General features: G+C 36.7%; 1 protein-coding gene and 1 pseudogene across 1 annotated transcript; both read right to left on the bottom strand.

The window, feature by feature from the left end:
• Positions 1–5206: 5206 nt before the first annotated feature.
• Positions 5207–6672, bottom strand: LOC122104719 (annotated as a pseudogene).
• Positions 6673–10560: 3888 nt separating this feature from the next.
• Positions 10561–11986, bottom strand: LOC122104718 (olfactory receptor 5D13-like). The gene is made up of 2 exons (XM_042675656.1): positions 11972–11986; positions 10561–11493 (listed from the first exon to the last, which is right to left on the bottom strand). Exons 1-2 carry the CDS (start codon positions 11984–11986, stop codon positions 10561–10563), a joined length of 948 nt encoding a protein of 315 aa, XP_042531590.1.
• Between the last annotated feature and the right edge of the window lie 1546 nt (positions 11987–13532).

Below are 13532 nucleotides of genomic sequence, written 5' to 3'. Positions count from 1 at the left end.
CTTGTTTCTCTCACCTACTGAGAGATTAAAATAAAATTAAAGATGACAATTTTCCTATCAGCTGTAATTATCACTTTGTTGATGTTACCTGGTGAATATAAAATGAGATAACCATAATGGAATCAAGACTTAGCACCCTAAGATCCTTGGTAAAACTGACTGTATTGAAGGCTGTTGGGAAATAAACATCTGTTTTCTGGTAAAGATCACTAAGTCACAATATGTTTTTTTCTGTCAGAATAAATATAACAGAAACACAGAATCAACTCACCGAAATACAGAGGTAGCTGAGTGAGGCATCTATTGAAGAAGTCTTTGCTAAGATTAATAAACTCCAAAACTGCCCCTGCTTATTCTATAGGTACAAGAAAAATTTGTGAACCAGTGGAGTCCACAGTAGACTTGGGTGACTATTTCATATGGTATATTTTTCTAACCAAGTAAGTCAATTCAGAGAAACTAGTCAAAAGATTACATACAAAAAAAGGAAATACTGGTACCAAACTTTGTCATGAATATATATCACCATGACCTGTGGGAATAAGAAACCAGGGAATATCACTGAAAATTGTCCAAGCAGCAGTTTTGTGCAATTAGATATACCACAGTCCCATGAGACAGCTTAGTTTTGCAGTACTTCCCCATATCCCTGGAGCATTTGGGCGATCAACTTCACACATTAACCAAAATTATGAGTGCGTATTTCTTTATAGGAAGATGTAAATGTCCAAAGAGGGAAATAAACTATTGAAAATTGCATGCATAGAGCTGGGTGCCAGTGGCTCACACCTGTAATCTAACAATTCAGTAGGTTCCGATTTGAAGGCTAAGGTTCAAAGCCAGCCCAGGCAGGAAAATAGATGAGATTCATATCCCTAATTAACCATCAGATAACTGGAGATGGCATTGTGGATCAAAGTGTTAGAGTCCTTGCTTTTAGAAATAAAACTCCTGGACAGCACTTAGTCACTGATTGGATTAAGGCTTCCCAACTGACATATATATATATATGACAAATATAGATATGTATATATATTCCACATATATTTGTCTATATACATGTATGTGTATATACATGTAATATATATTATATACATATAATATATGTATAATCGAATATATGTTGTAATATATAAATACATAATTTATATGAGATAAATATAATCTGCAGAGTGCTGGACTCCATATTTATATATAACATGAACAATTGTATTCTTATAGAATTCTGTCTATTTTATCACAATATGTAACTGTGATTGAAATCAATCCATTTGAATTTTTTCACACTATTTAAGCTATATATATATAAACAATATTATAAAAGTAAAACTATTTATATCTAAGACATTAACCTACTTCTTAAACTTTCACTTTATATTAAGAATTGGACGTTCTTGGGGCTGGGAAGGTGGCTCAGTGGTAGAGTGCTTGTCTTGCATGCCAGAGGCCCTGGGTTCGATTCCTCAGCACCACATAAGCAAAAAAAAGAATTGGACGTTCTTTTCTAACTTGATACTAGACTCACCCCCAGCTAAACCCAGTTCAATATGGGTTTCTACGCATATCCGTCACAGAGATTGGGAACACTTCTCCTGTCTTTCCAGGTCCATCTCCAAAACAGATATTAACACCTGTGTGAGGCTGGCTGAGGATGGGATACTAGATTGACCTTTAGAGCCAAAATATTCACAATTACCATTTGTTTAGAAAATTGAACTGTGCAAATATTTAGAACATTTTAGGAATTTTGAGGAAAAATGGACACAACCAAACCTGAATTATCCAGCTTGAATTGCTATATACTACTGTCATTGAAGAAACCACATAAAATTGATATGACTACATTATTTTCTTGAGAATGAAAATGAATCTAAGAGTATATAGATAAAATATTTATAGAAAATATAATTGATTGACACATAGCTACATTGTCACAAATAGCCAAACTATTGTCATGATAATAAGCTTACAGAGTAAAACATACACTTGTGAAATTACATAAGGAAGATTTAACAAAAAACAAACGACAGCTGGATGCCAGTAGCTCCCTCCTCTAATGCTAGCTATTCAGGCGTCTGAGAACTAAGAAGTGCACTTTGGGGTAAGGTTGGGCAGACCAAAAACTCAACATACTAAGGTCAGATTATCTAGCAAGAAGCTAGAGGTAGAAGCTCAGTTCAAGTTGTACAGAACCAGGCATAATCAACAAAGCCAAGACTAGAATGGTAGTCATGTAATATATATATATATTTGAAACATCTACAAGGAATTATGTTGTTTTTCATCTTTAGGAAGTAAACCCTGACAAGCATAATGGCTCAGATGCCTTAATCCCAGCTACTTAGGAGGCAGATAGTAAAGAATCACAGTTTCAGTTCAGCCCAGTCAAAGATGGTAGTAAGATCCCATTTCAACAAATTGGACATAGAGAAAGTCCAGAAGTAGGGAAATGACACACTCAGACCAAGTACAGGAAAAATGTGGAGACCCTATCACAAAAGGGCTGGATGTGTGCCTTCAGTTGTAAACTCCCTGTCTCACAAGTGCAAGGCCCTGAACTACAGGTTTTACATTAAAAAAAAACTAGGTATACCATTTGTTACTCTTTCTTTTTGTCTTGAATGGTAAGAAGACTGTTTCTAAAACTATAAATTGTAATTTATTGTAAATCTTTACTTAGATTTAAAATTCCATCTTGGGTAAAAACAGGTATATTTAATAGATTGGATTAAATCTCAAACTTAGGAGAGTAACTTAACTATCTTAATAAGCAGAGCAAGTAAATCTTTACATGCATTTTATACATCAAAGTCTGGTTACAGCTGACAAATGAACTGCCATTATAGAAAACTATACTAAATCAGAAAATTGTGGAGGGTTTGTTATATGCATTAAAGTTGTTTCTCACTGCCAAAGAAAACAGGAAGGTGTTCAAAAAGTAAATGTTCTCCGCAGTGTGTCCTCATTACTCCTGACTTACAAATGCACAGTTTTGTGAGAGGTAGGCAGCTTTCTTACCCCTTTATTTTAGACCTAGTCATATAACTTATTCTAAGTTAAAAGATGATAGCACATCATTAAACAAACAGAACCTTATTCCATGATTTTATCCTTAGAATATTCAATTGTGACTTTGCTCCAAGGAAAGACTGGTACCCAAATATTCCAGGAAAAATGGCAAGTGTGAGGCCTGGAAACTGAATGTTCATTGACCCAACTGATCCAGTCATACAGCCCAGTCAGATTTATGGATCTCAGCATACACACCTGAAGTTCATTGATATGTGGATTCAAATTATATACCACCTGAGATTAAGGTTGCTTATTTATTGTCCTTAAATTACATATCTGTATGTTACAGCAATATCAATGTCATGATTTTTACATTGTGTAGTCATGCGACATGACGTAAAAATAATTGACCTCCTTCCACAGTATTCCTTACAAATACAAATTCCTTACAAATAATTTATCAAGGATAAATTAGTGCCAGGAACCAGTGACTTGTGCTGTAATCTACTCAGGAGCCTGAAATCTGAGGATCACAGTTCATTGCCAGCCCAGGCAGGAGTGTCCCTTTGACTCTTATTTCCATTTAACTACCAGAAATATGGAAGTGGTGATGTGGCTCAAGTGGTAGTAGAGTGCTTGACTTAAGCTGAAAAACTCAGGAACAGTGCCAGAGCCCAGAGTTCCAGCTCCACGACAGACAAAAAAAAGAATAAATTAGTGACACAATTACATTATTAGAAATGACAATAAACTAGAGGTATAAACTCATGAAACACACTGATTCTTTTAAAGGTGAATAAAGAAAACTGGGACTTGTAATACAAAAATAATTTTATTAATTTTAAATAATCATACAAGGAATTTCAATTCAACATGTCCATATATCAGTACAATGCATCTTGATCACAATTTAACCTGTCAATTAGTACAAAGGATCTTGTTCAGTATCTCATCCCTTCTAACATTTTCTCATCCTGCCCTTCTCCCACTCCACCCATAGCCAAAGATACCTGGTTCCATAATCACATGATTACATTGAGTAAAATGAATGTCTTTGCCTATTACCCCTCTCTCCATTTGGCTATTTCACTCTCCAAAAATCAATGTACTTGGTGGATGGCTACGTCTCACACCTGTAATCTACCTACTCAGGAGGCTAAGATCTACAAATAGTGGTTGGAAGACAGGCTAGGCTTTAACATAATTGACAATTTTATCTCCAGTTGATCACCAAAAAGCTGGAACTAGAGCTATGGCTCAAGTGAAAGAATACTAACCTTGAGTGAAAAGGCTGAGGGATAGCATGGAGACCCTAAATTCAAGGCCCAGGACTGGTGCCAAAACAAAAACTTTTAAAAAAAGGCAACAACCACACCTAATTAAAGAAACTGATCCCTTGAAAAACCATGTTTCAAATTCCTCATATGCTTTGTTGAACTGTCAGGTCCTTTTTCAGTGTTGTTACACAATGGGAATTCATCCTTGATAATACCATGATTTACTCTTTTTATTTTTTGTATATAAATATCACCCTGAACTTATAAGTGTGGATGTTTACATTTCAGACGTAATTTTCATATGTGAGAGAAAATATTTGCAATTTGTCTCTTTGGGCCTTACTTATTTCAGTTAACAAAACTTTATGCTGATCTATCAATATTTATGCAAATTATATTTTATTATTCCTCATGGATGAATAATATTTTAAATACCCACATATTTATGGATATGATTACATGTGTAAACACTTCCATATGTTTTCTATGACATTTTCTTCCCCAAAAAATTAACTATGCTGGATTACAGTCATTTAAAGGACGATTTATTTATTTCATTATAGCTTTATATTGGCACTAGTACATACTTTCAATGTAGAATGAACTATAAATAGGTTTGACAAGGGGAAAATTTAAATAGATCTTAATCTAGAAATTACTATTTATGAGTTTTATTGCTAGAATAAAAATCTTCAAAGCATCTTTAAAATCCAACACTTATAAAGATTTTACTAACGTTAGTATAAAAATTACTGAATCCCAAACTTAGTTTAAATGGCCTAAGATTGTACTTGTAAAAACCTTTACGAATTAGAAGCTGGATTTTTTAAATACTATTAGTAAGATACATAAGTATGGAAAGTGAAGGAACAGAATACAATTTTATATTCATTTGTAATTAAATCACAGCATCAGAATCAACTTTTATGACAGGATAGTTGGGAATTGATTAGCCTCCTGGCTGCCTGCTTCACATCTTTGTTCCTGAGACTGTAAATCAGTGGATTCAGCATAGGGATGACCACAGAGTAAAAGATAGAGGCAATCTTCACCAACAACCATGAGCTTTTGGTGGTAGGAACACAGAAGAGAAAAGAATGGGGCCATGCAAAATGGTAATGGCGGTGAGGTGGGAAGCACATGTGGAGAATGCTTTGTAGCACCCTGCAGTGGAGGGCATTCTCATGACAGTGACAAAAATAAACACATAGGAAGTGAAAACAATCCCCAGGCTGCTTATTTGATTGAATGTAGTAATGATCACAAAAGACAATTGACTCATATAAGGGTCAGAGCAGGACACAGCAACAATGGCAGAATGCTCACACACAAAGTTGTTTATAACCTTTGTCCCACAGAAATTCAAAGTTAACAAATAGTATATGAATACAAAAGAACACAACATACTCCAATATACACAGTGTCTGGGACATAGCAACTCTATAGAGGAGAGGGTTACAAACAGCCACAAATCAGTCAATGGCGATGGCTGCCAACAAGAAGGCCTTAGCTACTACACAGATACATACAAAGAAGAACTGGGTGACACAGCCTGCAAAGGAGATGCTTATGTCCTCCACAATCAGGTTCTCCAGGTACTTGGGGGTGACAACGGAAGAGTAGCAGAAATCCACAAAGGACAAGTGACTGAGGAAAAAGTACATGGGGGTGTGGAGCTTGGGATTGAGTCTGATGATGGTGATCATGCCCAGGTTGCCCAGCACCGTGATGGTGTAGATGGTGAGGAAAACCAGGAAGAGTGGTACATGGAGGTTTGGATATTCTGAGAAGCCCAGGAGGATGAAGCTCACCCCAGCACTCTGGTTCTGTTTGATCCTATGGAGAAAATGGAACATTTGATATAGTGAGATCAAAACTAGTGTTATTCACAGAGAAAGGAAAGGATGAAATGAGACAGTCTGGGAATCTGGGATAAAGTTTGGGGAACAGACCAGTTCCTGGTGGCTACATAAGTCACTAGTTGAAATTGACTTTGATAGCTTCTACAAAATGAATGAAAACATTTGTTTCACTTACTGAAAGCAAAACTAAACCTTGCAAAACAGAAGAACGGAAAATACTACACTGTACTCTACAAAATAGTTTACTCTATCTGGAGCTATAAACCTCTCTACCTGAGATACGATGTAATCAAGAAGACAAAACTATTGTTAAGTCACAGTTGTGTATTGTAAAATCAGTTAATGTTAATCATAATGTTATTGTAGAACCTGGTACTCTTTTTCTTGTAGAATAGCTACAGTTTTGAAGACTAGATAATTTTATTTCCTACTTAATGGCTTTTAGAATCTTTCCTCATGGCCTGACTATGGTAAGCAAAGAATTACCAAGCCCTGCAGGCAATTGTATATCCACAGGCCATCCTGACAACATTTACCACTCCTTGGCAATATAAGGATGATAGACAGTAATCTCAGGTGTCTGATGTCAGAGTACAACTCTGGTTGCTGCAGGCTTTCTCCAGGCTATTACCATGAAAATATTTCAGTAGAATATGACTTAGTAGATAGATTCCAGATGACCCTGAAAGTACTTTCAATCAGGTTTCAAAGGTAGCCCTTCCTCTGGTGGCCCAGGAGAAATATTTTGATTGGTGAAAAACAGTCCTTCATTTGCATGGGAGAAAATGGTGATTTTAACAAATACACTCCTTCTTGAACTTGAGGGACTGTGTCATATTTGATGTCAATGCTGTTTTTAATCTATATGGAGCATTAACTTATTTCACCTAAATACAGACACACTGGACACATTCCATAGCTGGCTACATAAGTAGCCAATTCAGCTCATGTTGCAAGCAAGCTTGGACAAAACTTTCATAGATGACTGCTGTGGTGGCAGTACTAAATCAGCAAAACTTATTTCCATTCCTGCTTTCGATCTTTATCCTAAATAGGTTAGGCTGAGTATGTCAACACACAAAATATAATGGCAGAGAAAACAGCTTTGGAAGAGGTAAAACAAGCCACCATTTAGGGAGTAGAAACAAGACCAGTAGTTATGAGAAGGCAGTTGAAGAGCTACAAAGAAGGGACAGGGCTGAAACCATGGGAGCATCAGTGATTGGGAGGATGAAGGCTGATAATAACTTAAAATGAGAAACTGCAGGCTTGGATTACTAGAGGATTTACAGAGAGCTTCCATGTATTAATGGTCTTGGAAATCTGACACCCTCAGAATAACAGCTCTATTTTTCACTGTAGGATAGGGAATGCCAGAACCTGAGGCCTATCTGAGAGCAATGGCACTACAAGGTCTTTTTCTTTGCTGTTGGATGCTTATTGCAGGATTCACTGCCACTGAGAGCTGAAGAATGAAAGCAGCCAAGTTCTGGGTCACTGGTGGCTAGAGCCCACAGGGGACCCTGTAATCCAAGTGAATAGAATCAGAAGATGAATAATAATCCTTTAGTACTCATACCTTAGATTTATGAAATTCTCAGACTAGCCACAATGCCTTTGTCACTCAATGGATTGGGATGGCAAATTCTTGAAGACCCTCTGCTCTTTTATTCATTATACCTATCTAAGGAGAGTCACATGATTCTAAACCTCTGATTGGTAACAGTAAGACCCCTTACAGCCATGTAAACTTGTAGCTGTTTTCTTCTATAACGATTTACTTAGAAGTATTCACTGAGAAGAGATACCCAAATCTCCTATTTTCTTCACAGACATAATGATACTATTTATTTAGACATGCCAAAAACGATATAATGTCAACTTGTTGAATTTTTAACTGGTTCTATTTATCTGCTCCTCAGAGTCTTTTTGAATCTCCTAGTAAGTTAATGGTGAACACATTCTGGAGATGTTGTATGGGGAATACACTGAACATCTTCATCATGCTTAAATTATTTTGAAAGTTTTAAAGGGTTATTCATTTTTATTGATCTTGTATATTTGCTGATGCCTTTAGGTGGGGTTCAAACTCAGGACACTGCTCTTGGTAGGAAGAGTCTCTGCAGCTTGATCCCCACCGAAAACATTCGGTTTGTATTGTTGATTTTGTTATTTTTGTTCAAATGGATTCTTTTGACTTGAGCGAGTCTGGACCACGATTCTCCTATTTCTGTTTTCTGTGGAACTAGAAAGATAGACACATGCTATTACAGTCAACTATTTACTGATCAAAATGGAATCTCCAGATATTTTTTTTTTGATCAACCTGTTCTCAAACTATGACATTCATGATTTATCACCCTCAGCGTAATGACTACTGTAGACATGAGTCACAGAACACACTGGAAAATTATATTACTCATTAAAATATGCTTACCACTAACTCTATGCAGTGATAAAAAAGTAAAGTAATATTGAATAATAAAGGAATAACGAGTGAACATCTTTAATTTTTACAATAGGCATCGTTTCAAAAGATTTAAAACTGAAAAACTATCACAATTCTCTAAATATTAGAAATGCATCATATATTCAATTATTGTTTAGGATGTGTTCTGCTATTTTTAATGCTTTGCAAATGTAAATGTAAAAGAGAACCATCTCAAACAGGAAGCTGTAACACATTCATATGCTCCAAGTCATTGCTTTAGTATTAAAATAAGGATACCTTCTGATAGTATTCTTGAACTTATTAGAATACACATATTAATATGTACTTAAAGGATAGAACACATTGCCTTTTACTAATAAATATGCAGGATTATAATTATTTAATGATGGCCTGGGAAGGTGGTTCAGTGGTTGAGTGCTTGTCTTGCATGCAGGAGACCCTGGGTTCGATTCCTCAGCACCACATAAGCAGGGAAAAAAAGCCGGAAGTGGCGCTGTGTCCCAAGTTTTAGAGTGCTAGCCTTGAGCTGAAGAGCTGAGGGACAGTGACCAGGCCCAGAGTTCAGCCCTCGACCAGAACCCCCCCCCCAAAAAAAGACAGAGAGAAATGGTAGTTTAGCTCAAAGTGTTAGAGTACAAACCCAGAACAGGAAAGCTCAGGGACAGCATTCCAGCCCTGGGTTCAGGCTCAACATTTGAAAAGCGATGTAATTATCTCTCTCCACATATATATTATATGATGTAAAATATATATGCATTTGTTTTATACACAATATATATATGATATATGTATGATAAACACATATATTGTATACATACGATTACATATTTTGCATATTATAATATGTTTTAATATTATATAATTTTACATATAATATATTATTGATATAAGATATATGTAATCTGCTGAGTGCTAGAGTTCAGGGTTAGATATCACTATTAATTGTATTCATATTGAAATTTTTGCCTATATTGCCACAATATATATAACTGCAATTTTTTAAAATGCAATACTATATTTTGCATAGTATATGAAGTATATATAAACAATATTCTCAAACTATATTACTATATTTATATCTTAGAGAATAACCTACATTTTAGATTTTGACATTATATTGAGAATTGGATGTTATGTTCTAACTCAACTCTAGCTCCACAACTAGTATACCCCATTTCAGTGTGGGTTTCTACCCAGGTCAGGAAACTTCTCTTTTTCCAGGTCCACCTGTTCCCCAGATACTAGCAGCTGTGTGTGACTGGCTGAGGATGGCCACCCAGTTGATGTTTAGTGCCAAAACAGTCACTATTGCCATGGGTTAAGAGAACTAAACAGTGAATCTCTTTTGAATAATAGGAAGACTGCAGAGAAAAAATAAAAAAATAGCAAACCTGAATTGCCCAGCCTGAATTGCTATATTCTACTGTCATTGAGGAAAGTATATGAAATATAATTGATTTGCTATATTATTTTCTTGAGAATAAAAACGCACCTGAAATTATATAGATAAAATAGTCAAAGACAATATAATTGATTGACCTTTAGATACATTGGCACAAATGGCAAAACTCAAATCATGAACATATACTTGCAAAGTATACAACATACACTTGTGCATACAAAAGACTTCTAACAAAGCCAAAAAAAAGAAAAACCTATACAACTGGGTATCCTGTGGTAGATTACCCAGCTATGTGCAAGTAAATGCAAGCACAATGAGTAGTTGAATTCAAGCTCTTATATTAAAAAAGGAAGAAATGGATATTAACATAAAACTTCATGTAAAAATAGATGAATCAAAAACTTAGTTTTAATGCCCTGAGATTACTCTTGTAATAATATTTATAAATTAAAAGCCAGATTTTTTTTAATACTAGAAGGAAGTTACATAAGTAGGCAAAGTGAAGGAATAGAATACAGTTGTATACTCATTTGTGATTCAATCAGAGCATCAGACTCAACTTTGATGACAGATTGATTGGGAAGTGATTAGCCTCCTGGCTGCCTGCTTCACATCTTTGTTCCTGAGACTGTAAATCAGTGGATTCAGCATAGGGACGACCACGGTGTAGAAGATAGAGGCGATCTTCACCAACAACCATGAGCTTTTGGTGGTAGGAACAGAGTAGAGGAAAAGGATGGGGCCATGGAAAATGGCAATGGCTGTGAGGTGAGAAGCACATGTGGAGAATGCTTTGTAGCGTCCTGCAGTGGAGGGCATTCTCATTACAGTGACAAAAATGAAAACGTAGGAAGTAAAAATGATCACTAGACTGAGTATTTCATTGATTATAGAAAAGATCACAATAGCCAACTGACTTACTGAAGGGTCCGAGGAGGACACAGCAACAATGGCAGAAATCTCACAGAGAAAGTTGTTTATAACCTTTGTCCCACAGAAATTCAAAGTTAACAAAAAGTATATGAATACAAAAGACCACAGCGTACCCCAAAAGTAGGAGGCAGCCACCAACAAGGAACAAAGCTTCGGGGACATGACCACTGTATAGAGGAGAGGGTTACAAACAGCCACAAATCGGTCATAAGCCATGGCTCCCAGCATGATGGTTTCCGTTAGTGCACAGACGCATGCAAAAAAGAACTGGCTGATACAGCCTGCAAAGGAGATGCTTCTGTCCTCCACAAGCAGGTTCTCCAGGAGCTCCGGGGTGATCACAGAAGAGTAGCAGAAATCCACCAAGGACAAGTGACTGAGAAAAAAGTACATGGGAGTGTGGAGCTTGGGATTGAGTCTGATGATGGTGATCATGCCCAGGTTGCCCAGCACACTGACAGTGTAGATGGTGAGGAAAACCAGGAAGAGTGGCACTTGGAGGTCTGGGTATTCTGAGAAACCCAGGAGGATGAAGCTCACCCCAGCAGTCTGATTCTGTGAGATCCTATGGACAAAATACAACACTGGATATAGTGAGATCAAAACTAGTGTTATTCATAGAGAAGGTAGAGGTAGAAGTGAGAAACTGGACTCAGGGATCGAGTGTTGGTGAATAAACCAGCTCCCTGTGGCTCCATTAGTCAGCTGTAGAAATTGATTTGGGTATCTTTTACAAAATGAATGGCAAGGTCTTGTTTCAGTTACTGAAACAAAACTAAACCTTGCAAATTAGAAGATCAGCATGGCTACACTGTATTTTATAGAATATATTATAATATTTCTCCTGAAATAAACCTACCTCTTTCCCTGTGGTATGAGATAAAACTATTGGTAACGCATTGTTACATACTGTTAAATTGTGGTTAACGTTTATTGTGATGCTTATGAAAAAACCTCTTACTGTTATTCTTGTAAATTAGCTACAGTTTTGAGAACAAGTTGTTTTTTTTAACTACTTGATGGCTTTTAGAACTTTTTCTGATGGCATGACTAAATGAAGCAAAATAACTATCTAACCCAGCAGTCAATTGTCTACCATTGTCAGTCTAGCCACATTTATCAATCCATGGGCAACATAAGGAAGCTAAACAGTAATCATAGGTGTCTGCTGTCAGAGCACAGCGCTGGCTCCTACAGGCTTTGTGCAGGCCATTATTCTTAACAAATGAACTGCAGTAGATCTTGACCTACTTGGATACATCCAGATGACCCTCGAAGTGCAGGGGTAGCACTTCCCCTGGTGGCCCAGTTGAAATCCTAGGATTGGTAGAACAGTACTTCTTCTGCTTGGGAAACAATGGTGACTTGAAGAAATATGGACCTTCGAGCACTTGAGGGACTATGTGATGAGGAATACCAATACTAACCTTCATGTATGTACGGCATTACCATATTTCACCTAAATGCAGACACCCTGCCCACATTCCATTGATGGCTATTTAAGTAGCCTGTTCAGCTTATTCTGAGAGCAACTTTGGACAAACCTATCATTGCTATGGTAGCAATATTAGCTTCACTCAAAAAGTATTTCTGAGTGTTCTTTTCTCTCCTGCTTTACATCTTTATAAGTATTAGAGTAGGATGATTATGTAAACACATAGAAATGATGGAAGAAAAGGCAGAAAGACTAGAGCAGCCCTGGAAACAAGAGTAGCAGTAATGAGAAGGCAGTTAGAGAGCTCGGGAGAAGGGTCATCATTGAAATCATGGGAGCAGCAATGATGGAGACAATGAAGGCTGTGGATAACTGAAGACAAGAAACGACAGGCTCCAGTTCCTGGAAGATTTACAAAGAGCATCCAGGTGTTAATGGTCTTGGAAATCAGACACCTTCATCCTAAGAGCTGTGATATTTGTCCCTGTAGGATTGGAAATGCCAGCACTTGAGGCCTATCCAAGAATAATGGCACTATAACATTCTTCCCATAGCTGTTGGCTGATTATTGCAGGGTTCATTACTACTGAGAGCTGAGGAATTAAAGCACCCAAGTTCTGGGTCATTGGTGGCTAGAGCCCACAGGGGATCCCCTAACCTATATGAACAGAATCAGACCATGAAGCCCAGGGCAATAATCCTTTAATACTTATATCTTGGAGTTACCAGATTCTGAGCTTATCCACAATGCCTTTGTCACTGAAAGGAATGGAATGGCAAGTTCTTGAAGAACTTCTGTTCTTTTACTCATTATTCCTATCTAGGGAGAGTCACAGGATTCTAGAACTCTGATTGGTAACCATAAGACTCACTATAACCATAGAAACCTGGCTTCATGAGAAACGTCTCTGTGACTATTTCCTTCAACCTGTATTTACTAATCAGTATTCACTGGGAGGAGATACCTAAATCTCCTATTTTCTTCACAGACATTATGATTCTATTTAGTTCGACCTTCCAAAAACAATATGATGTTAACTTGCTTTAAATCCTGAGTTTTTAATTGGTTCTATTTATTTGATCTTAAGTGTCTTTGAAACTTCTAGTAAGCTCATGTTGTACACAGTATGGAAGTATTATATGGGTAATACATTGAATG

Source organism: Dipodomys spectabilis, unplaced genomic scaffold (genome assembly GCF_019054845.1).
Source record: "Dipodomys spectabilis isolate Male_0828 unplaced genomic scaffold, ASM1905484v1 ptg000030l, whole genome shotgun sequence".
NCBI classification, from domain to species: domain Eukaryota; kingdom Metazoa; phylum Chordata; class Mammalia; order Rodentia; family Heteromyidae; genus Dipodomys; species Dipodomys spectabilis.
The sequence above is the reverse complement of the archived record's forward strand: the minus strand, read 5'-3'. Positions and strand labels throughout refer to the sequence as shown.